Raw genomic sequence first — 13,566 nt, 5'->3', positions numbered from 1 at the left:
CTGCTCTGGTGCGCTTTACCACAAATTAAATTGTGAACGTGAGAAACAACCTTCCACCCATTTCTAGGCCACTAGCATTTCTTAACCACACTGAGCTTCTTTCTCTATAGCTTGTACAGTATATCACATCTCTTTAAAGTAGTTTTTTTTTTTTTTTTTTAAAACATTCATTCAAACTGAAACTCTCATGTCTGCTGTGGGCCCAGATCTTGTTTTCGATTGCCATGCTTTGTCTCTGCTTTGCAGGTGGGCTGCAGCAAGGTGTACACCAGCACCTCAGATGTCATGACCCATGAAAACTTCCATAAAAAGAATGCCCAGCTGATCAACGATGGCTTCCAGAGATTTCGTGCCACTGAGGACTGTGGCACAGTCGGGTGTCAATTCTACGGGCAGAAGACTACACACTTTCACTGCAGGTGAATAGGCCTAATGTGGTGGATGTTTCACCATGGGATTTCTTTTTTTTTACATTTATAAAACCTACATTAAGCATAAATGCATTTAAAACATTTTTATATATTTATATATTTTCATTTCTTTTTTAAATCATTTTATAATAAATTTTATTATCAAAATGTGTAGTGGCTTACATATGAAGAACACTTACTGTAGCTGCAGAGGCCCTTAGTTTATGTAACCTGCTACATAAAAACAAAAGCCAACAAATGAGCAGCAGAAAAAAAGGAACATAGGCACATTCCTTATTAAAAAATAAATAAATGATAGGCACTACTAATGGCGTCCTTGATTCTTGGCCTGCATCATTAGTATTTTTGTACATCACAGAATCACAGTTAGAAGGAAAAAGGACAAAGAAAAAAATATGTATCTAAAAAAAGTAAATAGTTTTTTAAAAATACTACAAAATAAGAGCATGCACCACAGAACTATTATCAATGGCTATAGAGAATCACTTGGTTGATTAATCAAATTCCCTGGAATATATCCCTCTGGCAAAGGTTGCAGGTGGTGACGTGTCAATGACCTGCTGCTGTGTTACTGAACCGCCTCAGTTATCATTCCTCAATTGTGAAGTATTTGAATCATGTGGGCCCTCTCCATGACTCCCGACTGTGCCGAGCTAATCGGCTAATCATGTTTTCCCTTTATTTTCTGTTCTTTTTTCAGGCGCCCAGGCTGCACATTCACTTTTAAGAACAAGTGTGACATTGAGAAGCACAAGAGCTACCACATCAAGGATGATGCCTATGCCAAAGATGGCTTCAAGAAGTTTTATAAGTATGAGGAGTGCAAATATGAGGGCTGTGTGTACAGCAAGGCCACCAACCACTTCCACTGCATCCGCTCTGGCTGCGGCTTCACCTTTACCTCTACCAGCCAGATGACCTCCCACAAGCGCAAACACGAGCGCCGGCACATCCGCTCCTCCGGTGTCATGGGCCTCTCTTCCACCTTCCTGGCACCAAAGGATGAGCCAGAGGAATCGAGCAACGATGACCTGATGGACTTCTCGACCATCAGCAGCAAGAACTCCAGCCTGAGTGCCTCACCTACGACCCAGCAGTCCACCACTGTACCACACCTGTTGACCACGCCCACCACTGCTGTCTCCTCCTCTACATCAGGCCACACCCTCAAACCTGCACCCTCGCTGCCCAGTGCGGGCCAGCGTATGTCCAACCTGCTGTCCCAGGCCCTGCCCAGCAACATGCCAGTGGCCCTTGCTCTTTCCAACAGTGCTCTGACCGCCTCCAATCCGTTCTTCCCCCTCATGCCCAGGCTGCCTCTCCAACCACCTCCGCCAGCCGCTAGCCTGATATCAGCCGTATCTTCTGGGGCCCACTCCATGCCCACCGACTCACTGACCCAAGGTTGCTCCACAGTAGGGGCAGACGGAGCCATGGCGTCTACCCCAACCTCCTTTGCCACCTCCTCCATCATGGAGAAGATCTCGGCAAGCAAAGGTCTGATATCACCCATGATGGCCAGACTGGCGGCTGCTGCCCTGAAGCCCTCCAACAACCCAGACACAGGTAAGTCACTTCACAAATAGTCATCACTGCACATACTTTGTGTGGATACTAACACAATGGAAAGTAGTAATTTGTGCTCAAACAAAAAAAATCAACAACAATTTTGATAATCAAATAATTGTTTAGGTCATGTATTAAGCAAAAATATTTGCTGGCTCCAGCTTCTCAAATGTGCAGATTTTCTGCTTTTTTGCTTTATATTATTGTAAATTGAATATTTTTGTGTTTTGGACTGGTGGCCAGACAAAACAAGCAATTTGAAGACCACTGTTAATCAATTCTTCTAAAAATAACCAACAGAATTTATAACACAGTCCTGTTAATTCCTTTCCTTCTTGGATAATGCTGTAACTGAACCAGTTGAACACCCTTGCAAATGGTATACACATGAATAAATTGGTAGTCAGTTGTAAAGGATAGCTTTGCTTGTTACTCTATTTAGAAACAAAAGTATTCAAATATATGACAAACAATAACCTTTTGAGCTATGTCAGCGGCCAAGGAGAATATATTGCATGTATACTAAAAGCCACATCCCTTTTCTATGTGTGGACTTCAGTCAACTACAGCCAGAGAAGAGAGAGTGCACTCAGAGGTCATTTCTATCACTATCCCACAGTGGAGAGAAAGGCAGAAAAACTGCCGCTTTCAGGCTAAAAGGGACATACCGGAGGCATGGTCCTCTGCTCTGGGCTTGTTATTGTGTTGATCGTTTGTCAGATACCCACAATCCATTTGGAGATAAATGCGCTGACAGGGGAGAGTAGAGCCTGTAAAAGTCTCTTATGATGTTCAGAGTGGGGGCTCCTGGGGCTTGTGTTGAACATGTTTCCTCATCATTGGTCTCTTATCTATGTCTGCGCCCGTTCCAAGCAAATGGAGGTGGAATGAAATTAAGTTCAGAAATTGCGAGAACAAAAAAATGTTGTTTTGTTTTTTTTCTTTTTTCCGTATCCTCTATGCAAACTGATAAAAAAAACAGAATTCACTCAGGCAGAAATGACTCAATGCACCAGAGCTGAGAAAGAGGCTTTTTTTTTTTTTTTTTACTGATACAAGAACTCAGGCTCGCTTGCATGCATCAGCAAAGACACACTTTTTGAATTTCTAGAAACCCTTTGTTCCCACAAAAACATGTCAATATCTATTTAGCATAAACACAATTCACATAAATTTTGGAGGTAATTGCCTTGTCTATGTTTATCATATTGCTCTAAACAAAGCTTCTGAAAATGAAAATGAAGTTAAAGCATTAAATTGATAATGCACTGCAGAGCACAGTCTTGCATTCAGTAGCAGTGGGGCCTCCTGTGCTGAGCTTGAGCAGGTGGGGTACGGATTGTAAATGTGGCTGCAAGGGGGAGCATCTCCGGATGTTGGGACTGGGAAGGATTACAATTCCTGGTGGTGTTCCTGGAGCAGGACAGGCCCTGGGAGAGAGCTGGGGCAGCTGCTCCGGGGAGCCGAGCTGAGCCCAGGCTGTCAGACTGAGCTCCACCTCTGGGCTTCCAGCAGGTAGTCTATACACTGGGAAGGACCCCACTGAGGGTGGGGCCTCCACAGATGGTGCCTTCACCACCCCTCTCCTTGTCTCACTGAGAGGCTGCATCTTAGATCTCTCTGCTGGATAACAAAGCTGGTTTGAAATAAGCTCCTCTATCTTAATCACATACTTTATCGTAAAAGTTCATTGCAGATACAGGATGGAAGGGTGGCTGCAGTTTTTTTTTTTCATATTTGTTTTATAAAATGTGTGAACAGGACATTTGGGGCTAAAATGAGGAGGAAGTGGTTAGTGCTTCTCTGTCAAAAGGTGTGAGAAAAGTCACAGTCTTTGTGGCTATTTTTCACAGTGTTATTTTTTTCATGGGGTTGTGAAACTTCGCCTCTGTTGTGGTGAATTGTGCATTTTTCCTGTTTCTGCTTTCAGTATTTTCTCAGAATTTTTTTTTTTATTAATGTTCCGCTCTAATTTACCCCTAAGTGTTTTTCCCAGAGATTTGAGCATCTGAAGGGTTTACTAATTAGACACACAGTACAAATGATCTTTCACAAGCTCTGTATCTTATCCGGAGTAATTACATGGTGATACATTATTCCTGGATAATTTCCAGAAAGAAGCTGCTTTGAGTCAAACTCATTTGTTCTCTCTCTTTGGGAAGTGGATAGAAAAAAATAACTTCATGATGTGCAACAGAATAAGAGACTTTAGCATTATAATCCACCTTAAACCATCAATTTATCTTCTGATATAGTGAAGGAATGCTTTAATCTGCCTGATGATCATATGTAGATCATTTAGTGAGTGGCTGCTTGATATAATGTGCTCTCATTTGGTCTGAAAGTTGATTTAATTGTCAATGACAAGGCAGGATCTGTCTGGCTAGTTAATTTTGGGTGTACTCTTATCAAGTTGGGGGGAGGGAAGGAGCACTGGGCGGAGACTCGGTAAGCATTCATTGACCTCAAACCAGACGCAAAATTGTTTGACTGCTGTTTTCCTTTAGCTCCCACCCTGACCCCACCTCCAGCCCCTCCAACCTCAGCCATTGTCAAACTGAACTGACACTGACAATGACACTTCCCCATCTCCTAGCTTTCAGCTGACAAGGCCCAAGACTGGCTTTTCCACTCCTATTCTGCCTGATATGTCTCTGGGTCATCTTGTAGCAGGGGGGAACTTGGTTTCCGGTCGGTTTCCCCCTTACGTAGGCTGGTCTTGTTTTCTCCCCAGCAAGAAAAAGGAGAGGGCCTCACCAGGCTGAGGGCCAAGGGCACACACTTGGTTGCCCATGACCTTGCCTGTCACTATCCCTCAGCACCAGCCCAGATTCCTAAACAACAGATTCCTCACCAAACCAATCACGGCCGCTGGTGCTATCCACTCTTACAGTGTCTGAGAGGCTACACCAGGGTCACCCCTCCCACTCACATATCTTTAAAAAAACCAAAAAAACCCACCACTTATTGTCTACTGAAAGCCGGGCTTTCTCTGTCTAGCCCCAGGACAAATTAATATTTCAATCCCTTGGGGGGTGGGGCAGAATTCACCTTCCTGTCAGCATTTTTACCCCACATCATCCCTTGGTCTTTATTTATTTCATTTCAGCACTCCTGTCCTCGCTCACAGCATCCACCAAATACCTATTTGGAGGAGAATGTGATCAAGAGGTCACGCTATTTGAACCAATCTGATTGGCTGTCAGCTCCAATCTGACCAACATAGCACCCCTGTTCCTTGTGGGTATGCTCAGTGGCATTGGCTGCCGTCCGTTGTCAGGCCAACGAGGAGCCTGGGAAGGTGGGAAGGGAGGGGGGTGGCCAATCTGAGACTGCCACTTTCCCTCAGCATTAGCATCTCACTTAATGACCAGTTAAGAGGCAGCCTGGCAAATGAGTTGTGACAAGTGCTGCAGAAAAAGGAGTCTTTTTCCCTCATATCTCCCGCCTCTCAATCACCATTTAAAAGGCTTGACGGCCTGACATAATTTTGCCATAATTATCACTCGGAGTATTCTTTTCGGGCCAGGACAGAAGTCAGATTGGATCTCGTCATAGGATAATAATGCTGACCAACAATAACTTTGTTGTCTCTTCTCTCCTCTGCATCTCTGGTTTGATCCTCAGGGAATGGGCAGCTGACTTCAGCCAGGCAGTTCAATCTGGTTCATGTGAAGCAGGAGCCAGTGGACGCCAACTCTGGGGCCTCCCAAGACTCCACACAGGAACAAAGCCTGGACCTGAGCAGAAAAGACCACAGGTACACAGCTGCATGGTACATAGAGGGTTAATGATATATAATATATAAATTCACAATATATTCACAAGATAAATCAACAAGCAAATAAGGTTTCTCTGATTGATATGATTTCTCCATCTTGGCAGCCAGGGTTATATTCGCAATTATTTATCAAAAATATCTCACTTATATACATGCGCATACAATTATAAAATCCAAAACATTTTTCTCCATTTTTGTGAGAGTGTGTTTATATAAACCTTCAACTCCAGTCTTCCCTCCAACTCACAGTAGATCTTATTTCGTAAGAAGACAGCATTTTTCTTCTTCATTATACAGGCACACCTTGTGTGATAAATAGTAATATTTACTGTTCTCATGCAAATCTTGACTAAACATTGTTCATTTTCCTTGTTCCAGTAATGAATCAAATGGACACCCTGTACCAGGGAATACATCTCTTTTATCCTCGCTTATGAATAAGGTAAGATCCATCCATCAAATGCCTTTCATCCCAAGACGAATTAGCGGGACATGGAGGGGCCTGTTTGTTTTTTAATGTTTCACCGCTAATAAGATGAGTTTGTATCATTTAAATTTTCCAACCATTTTTCATACAGTGTAATTTTCACTGCACCTCTCACAAATTAATATAATGAAGCAGTAGCTGGGTGCCATGCCAGATATATAGAGATGTTTGTTTTTTGATGAGCTGTTTTGAACTCGCCGTCCATTTTTTCTCCTCCTTTATACTTTTTCTTCCCCCGCCTCGCTCTACATTTATTTATAGAGTTTGTAAATTATTTGATTAAAAAGTCAGAGGAGAAAAAAACAGGAAGGCGCTGCCCTCATTTTTTACCAAGTGTAAATGTTAGTGTATGGAAATTTAAATTTGTATTTTTTTTTTTTGGGGGATTAAAATGGACATTGTCTTAATCATACATTCTATCTGATTGATACAAATGTACCCGGTGGTTTCCATCACATTGATGATGTAATGACAGATCAGCCTCCATTTTTTTACCCTCACCAACCCTCAAGACCACCTCCCTCCCCCCATACACTTCCCCACCACACATAGACACATGTCGTCTTTTTTAACCTCAAAAACTTCAGAGTTGCTCTCCTCAAAGCAGTCATTAACACTAGAACCGCCAACGGGTAAAATTTACCCGCGGCTGTTTTTGATTATAACTTATAAGAGAGTTATGAATGCAAAACAGGCATGGGGAGGTTTCAGGACTGAGCGATGTGTCCTGGGTTGATTGACGGGTTATCATCTGACAACGATCCAGTGCCTTCGTGAAAAGTGAGGCAATACTATTATACTAATATTATCAAATGTAGCCTATAAACATTTATGAAATAGACTTAGTCTAAAGTAGTCTTTCCCTCTGACACAGGTGTGTTTTGCAGTCCCTTCAGGTGGTGTGCGGCTCCCTCATTATGTGTTTTTTGACCTGCGGAGAGTAGGTGTTTTCAACCGCAGTGTAGGCCTATTGTTTAGCAAAAGTGATCATTATACATGTTTTCATTGGGTAAAAATCTACTTTGAATTTTGGAATTGATTAGAATTGTTTCTTTTCAATAAATATTTTTTTATGCATAACTGTTTGGTTGCATGCCAGTCCAAAACAAACAACCTTAGAACACCTTAGATTCTTATTCTACATTATTATTATTATCATGTAGGCCTATAAAAACATTGCAATAGTCAATAGTTTTTTCTAAATTGTGTGCTGCATTTAAATTCAGACTGTGTTTAGAATATAACTACAACTGCGCAGAGTGGATGTCATCAAAAGACCCACTGTGCGTGGACGTGCCCTTCACAGGTGCAGAAGAGTGCAGGAGAAAATTACCTGTATGGTGAAGGCGGAATGCAAACACAATAAAACATTCTGTAAATGCCTGAAGTGCTTGGATGCTGCTTAGGAAGTGCACAACGAATATCCTGCGTAAAGTGTGTTTGAGCAACGTGTAGCAGAAATAATCGCAAAATCAGTGCATTCTAATAGCTGGTAAATTTTACCCGTTGGCTATTTTAGGTATATAGCGACTCCTGGCGGTTCTAGTGTTAAACCCAGACAGTGAAGGAGCTTGAAGACCTGTTGTCCAACAGCTCCTCATGTTATGCCAGCTTTTGGGGGTTTGATTCAAGCCAACACATCAGATAAAAGGGTTAACAGTTGCTCCCAGGGGACACTTGGCATACATGCTTGGCCTGCACTCAAGCAAAAGCCTGGATGTTTGTAAATCTGGCTGTGCTTTTTTGCTTCGCCAAAACATTTGCGTGTGTGTGTGTGTGTTAACTCTCACACTATCACTAACATATGCATGTGCCCAGCTTACGTATGCTCAGCTACCCCAGCAGCTGGTTGTTTATGTGCTGTGTGTTTTGTAGATGTCACAGGTGAACCCTGCCCTGTTCAACGCCATGAACCTGAAGACAGAGCTGGAGGCAGGCCAGGGCAGCAACACCTCGGAGGCAGCACAGTATCTGAACAGAGTGCTGAAGAGGCCCCTGCCAGAAAAATCCACTGAGATCTGGAGGACATACCTCCGCAGGTATAAAACATGCAGGAAGTGCAGAGAGAAACTGTAGTTTGATTCACTTAGTTAGACTTGACTCATTCATTTTGATAGTGAGAAAACAGTCAGAGTGTTTAAACGTACTGTACATAGAAGGCCCTTTTCTGTAAATACATACTGTATCACTGGAAACCCCCTGAAATGTAAAGAATCCGGTCTTGTGGGAATGTGAAATGCCTTACAGTACGACGGACAACATTTACTGTCAGATGAGGAATTGAACCAGTTGTCCTCTTAGCATTTGTTTTTTATCTGAGAAGGCAGTACATTTTAAGTCTTCATTATCTCTCTATTATAAGGTTTGACACAGATGACTTCTGTGAGGCTCAGTGTGACTTTCTTCAGAAAGTGCACTTTCACTGCCTGGTAGAGGACTGTGGTGCACTCTTCAGCACTGTGGATGGGGCCATAAAACATGCAAAGTGAGTGTCACACTGGTTCGTAATCCAAAAATATACCCTTTCCACGTTTTAGCTTTTGGCTTTATTGATCAACATGAAAAATAGCCTCCATCTTGTTTTTCCAGCTTCCACCTCCGAGCCACCTTGAAAGTGAAGTCGGAGCCTCAGTTCGGTGAGGGCAAGGACTCTGGTGAGGGAGCCCCGCTGCAGCCTGCTGCCCCCGTCTCTATGGCCAACAATTCCTCCATGGATGTGGCACACCTCACCTCCTCTGGTGGCTACAGCTCTCCCCCTCCCTCCCTGCTGGCCTGGAAGCAACTGACCGGCAGCATCCCTCAGATGCCGGCCTCAATGCCCAACCTGCCAGCCAATTCCCCTCTGGCCACCACCTCTCTGGAGAATGCTAAGCCACAAGTCAAACCTGGTTTCCTGCAGTTCCAGGAAAAGTAGGAGAAACATTTGTTTGTGTCTTAATACAATACATTACGGTATGTTTATTTCCCTCTTTCGGGTGTTGATTAAACTGTATTTTCCATTTTTATTCATCCAGTGATCCCTGTTTGGCTACCGACTGTAAGTACTCAAACAAGTTCCACTTCCACTGCCTGTTTGGGAATTGCAAGTATGTGTGCAAGACGTCTGGCAAAGCCGAGTCCCACTGTTTGGACCACATCAACCCCAACAACAACCTGGTCAATGTCCGTGACCAGTTTTCCTACTACTCTCTCCAGTGTCTCTGTCCCAACCAGGTGAGTGCAGCTTGATAACTCAGCCAGGAGCCGAATCACCTACTGTCATCTCCCAGCGTTTTCTAAGCATGAAGTATGCTATCTATTAGACCAGTGTTTGAGGATATTTGACTCAAGGCTTTCACAACCACTGCTCCCCGTCTTCCATCTCTGCTGAAAAAGACAGTCGACTCACCCCAGTAATGCCTGTTTATATGTCAATGATGTCATTTTGACTGCCGCATTCTCCTCTCAGAAAAGGCCAATTTAGCTGATATTACCCAATAAATCATTGTCACTTGCACAGTAAACAAGGCTGTCTGGAATAGGGCAGAAATCAGGGGAATGCTTCGCAAATGAAACCTAAATGGCAGCCCCTTGCCTGCTCTCATGAGCCCATATTTGGAAAACCGTTTAAATGAATTCATTAATGTGTCGAAAATCACCACTCTCACAAAAAGTCCCCCCCTCCCTCCTCCTCCTCTTCCCCTCCTCCCCTTAGTCTCCATCTCCTGAACTGAGCAGATCTTATTTGGCCCAGTCCTTTGGGAGCTGGGCCTCACAAACAGATGGTGGTGTACAGACATGTTAGAAAGGAGGGGTGTTTGTGGGAAGCCTGGAAAAAAAGAAGTCATCGTACTTAGAAATGTGGGATGTTCCAGATGACCAGAAAGGAAAGGGGCTGTGAGGTGTTGATTATGTTTTGGAGAAACTGTGTGTAGTGTTCACTTTAACTTTGCACACAAAGAAAGATCAAATAATATTAATCAACTCCTTTGGCCTTCAAACATTCACCACGTTTGACTCATGAAATTGGAAATTATGTGTTTCTTCTGCAGCACTGCGAGTTCCGAATGAGGGGCCACTATCACTGTCTGCGGCCTGGCTGCTTCTTTGTCACTAACATCACCACCAAGCTGCCATGGCATGTCAAGAAGCATGAGAAGGCAGAGCGCCGTGCCGCCAATGGCTTCAAATATTTCACCAAGAGGGAGGAGTGTGGGAGGCTGGGTAAGAAAAAATACTTGTGATCCTGTATAAGTTTTGGCCTGCTGTCTCTCTTCTTGCCCTCCATGTCAAACACACCAGCTTTTGATAATAATTTACCAGAAGAGATGTGTGGATTAAAGGTGTTAAAATGAGAAAGATGTGGATTGATTTTTGGTGGCGGTTGCAAGAGGATATTCTCTGTGTTTACAAAGGGAGAGAGACCGGTGTTGGCAAACACAGTGTCGTGCTATGTGTTGTTTAAGAGGCATGAAACAAGTCTGCCTCATAGGTTTTGTTGCTGTGTTTTGCATATTCACATTGGCACCTCAAGTCCCAAAGGTAGTCTTGCCTGTACTATATGAGCAATAACGTCAAAGGGGGCAATCGCATCCAGGTTGTTTTCTTCTTCCTTTTGCCCCTGTCAGAAATGAGCAATTAGGTTTGTGTTTGTTAATTATCCGGCTTGTCTGGTTTAGCCTGTTTGTGTTCTGAAGCTGCGCCTCACAGCCACCGCTGCCATCACACAGAAATGAATTAAAAGTGATCTGTTTTTTTCAGGCGGTTACACAAGCTTTTCAGAACGCAGAAACAAAGCAAACAAAAACAGGCCCTAAACAGCTGTTTTTTGTCCCCAGCCTGATCTGCCAACTGTATTGTTTGGGCTGGGGGAAAAACAGAAAGGATTACCATCGCTAGCACTCCAGTCATAAAGAATTGATGGGTTGCCAGTATCCATGGCAGCAACATTAAACTGAACACCGCTGATGATGTTACCTGGTTTCTGTCTCACAAAAGGCCCTCCATGTCACGGGGGTTACTGTTATTTGCTCAACTTTGCGTGTTTAAAACATTGTGTGTGCAAAAGGTATTTGATGACACAGACGTGTTGTGCTCTTAAACTGGGCACCATGGTTACTGACATGCTAGCACCTGCCCAGCATGTTACTCTTTCAATTATTTCTGCCTGCTTTTATATAATGGCATTTGATTAACAGGCACAAAACAGAACATTCATTTAATTTGAAATCATAAAGCAATTAGAGCTAGACTGGTTAAAACATGAGAAAAGAACAGAATAATATGAAGCAGACAGCAGTACAATGGAGAACAAAAGGAAAAATGACAATGGAGATACTTTGAAAAATGAATTTAATATGGTAATAATTGTATATTTACTTTGGTTTGCAGGGGTGTGTGCATTATTGGCCCACAGAAAATGAGAATTTATTTATGTAAATTCCTAATTGAATAAAGCATGTCAGTGTAATAAAAGAGCTCCACAGGTTTAGTGCACAGAAGCCTTGACTTGCTCAGTGTGACACTGGAGTGATCTAATATTCCTCCTACATGTACACTCTGAAACACTTTGCAACCCGATCCCTCTTTTGTCAGCACTATATCATGAAATTAAAAAAAACTAAAAATATTTCACTTTGTGTTTGATCTAATCATAACACCGTCTCACTGATAATATTGCATTTAGTGCAGGAGCTTTTCTCAGACGCCTCGCAATGAGCCAAAGATAAATTAAACTGCAAATGGAGAGTTTACAACTGTTACTGGGTTTTTTTTTCCCACAGGTTGTAAGTATAACCAAGTCAACAGCCACTTCCACTGCATCCGTGACGGTTGCCAGTTCTCCTTCCTGCTCAAGCACCAGATGACCTCACACGCACGCAAACACATGAGGCGGATGCTGGGGAAGAACTTTGACAGAGTCCCATCCCAGGTACAAACACACAAACTGTGACATATGATATGACTTATCAGAAAATACGGGCTGAACAACTCAGTGAACTAAAACAGGTGTTGAATAGTTTATTGAAACATATTCCAGGAAAGCCAGGTACCTCACACACCCTTTTACTGAGAGATACAAATTAAAGGAATGTATTGTACGTATTTATTCAATGTAGATGTTTAGATCTAGTCTCCTATTATTAAGGCTCACTGATTTTGTTTTTGCCAGTTTTTGCCAAAAAGATAAGGAACGGATACATTTAAAAGGACTTTCACCTAAATTTTATGTTCCAACCAACACATACAGTTGTTGTGTGCGCTGCAAGAAGTTGATAAAAGAAATGTCTTCTTCCAACAAGCACTGCTCAGGAAAATTATGAGAAAATGCAAATGAGCTAAACTAAAGCGTTTCACCACAAAAGGTATTTTGAGAGATTTTCACTTTCATTTTCAGATTTTTATAGTATTGATTAAAATCCGATTTTCACCTCTGTTTTTTATGTATTTTTTTTATTTCAGCTCAAAAATAATGAGGTCTACCTATTTTTTGTTTGTATCCAAAGTCTACGTGACTTACGTACCTAGTTTAGTTGTTTTTTTGATCGTGTTTTCTGCTCTGAGTCAGATTCAGGGAAAAGAAGTTCATTTGGTGTTCTTCTGTAAAAAACAGAGTACCGCTCATACCCTGTCATACCAGTCAACGACAAATCATTCATGACATTCTTTTGAAGACATTTTTCACACTGCAGTGTACTCCATTTCCTAACTTAACCTCTGCGGTTACATCATGTACCATACATGAATTTAAACGTGGATTTTCTTGTTCTGTTTGTTCTTTTTTTTCAGTTTGAAGCCTTGATATAATGATAGAAGTGCGAGGTTCATTCTTTCGGAATACTTTGATGTCTTGAGAAAAACTTGGTTGTACGCCAGGAGCCAACACCTGCATTAATGACGTGTTAGATCCTAAGATGTTTGTTTTAAGTGTCCCTTTGCATTGAAGAGTATCTGTTTTCCAGGTGATGCCACTCGGTCAGAGGGCAGATGAGATGCAGCATGCGTCCAGCATGATGTCCGGGCCCGTAGCGACCCAGCCTGGTATCACCTCCAGCTTCTCCTCCACCATCATGGATGAGACTGATGATTACATGGACTACATGGGAGGAGGGGCAAGCCCCTTGGGCCTCTCCTCCGAGTCCTCCAACCAGGACCGCAGCTGCACCAGCACACCTGTAGGCAACGATGGCTCTCCAGCAGGTGAGATTACATAAAAAAGACCTGACAGGTGTCTTAAATGTCAGCATGTAGAGCTTTAATATAGTTTAATCTGAAAGGTAAATAGTGCAATACATGTTTTCTACTCTTACATGCAGCATTAT

The 13,566-nt window shown here is 42.6% G+C and overlaps 1 protein-coding gene across 5 annotated transcripts in view; it reads left to right on the top strand.

Annotated features, from left to right (window-relative positions):
- The window catches only part of casz1 (castor zinc finger 1), a 78,792-nt gene that overhangs the window by 58,323 nt on the left and 6,903 nt on the right, over window positions 1-13,566 (top strand). For all 5 annotated transcript variants that reach the window (XM_044210610.1, XM_044210609.1, XM_044210611.1 and 2 more), the window contains 11 exons: window positions 247-419; window positions 1,132-1,997; window positions 5,625-5,757; window positions 6,157-6,220; window positions 8,141-8,304; window positions 8,628-8,750; window positions 8,855-9,175; window positions 9,280-9,478; window positions 10,297-10,468; window positions 12,028-12,176; window positions 13,207-13,444. In XM_044210610.1, the coding sequence (XP_044066545.1) occupies window positions 247-419; window positions 1,132-1,997; window positions 5,625-5,757; window positions 6,157-6,220; window positions 8,141-8,304; window positions 8,628-8,750; window positions 8,855-9,175; window positions 9,280-9,478; window positions 10,297-10,468; window positions 12,028-12,176; window positions 13,207-13,444 (2,602 nt within the window). The remainder of the gene's footprint in view (window positions 1-246; window positions 420-1,131; window positions 1,998-5,624; window positions 5,758-6,156; window positions 6,221-8,140; window positions 8,305-8,627; window positions 8,751-8,854; window positions 9,176-9,279; window positions 9,479-10,296; window positions 10,469-12,027; window positions 12,177-13,206; window positions 13,445-13,566) is intronic.

Source organism: Siniperca chuatsi, linkage group LG10 (assembly GCF_020085105.1).
Source record: "Siniperca chuatsi isolate FFG_IHB_CAS linkage group LG10, ASM2008510v1, whole genome shotgun sequence".
Classification (NCBI taxonomy): Eukaryota; Metazoa; Chordata; class Actinopteri; order Centrarchiformes; family Sinipercidae; genus Siniperca; species Siniperca chuatsi.
This window is presented reverse-complemented; position numbering and strand designations above follow the sequence as displayed.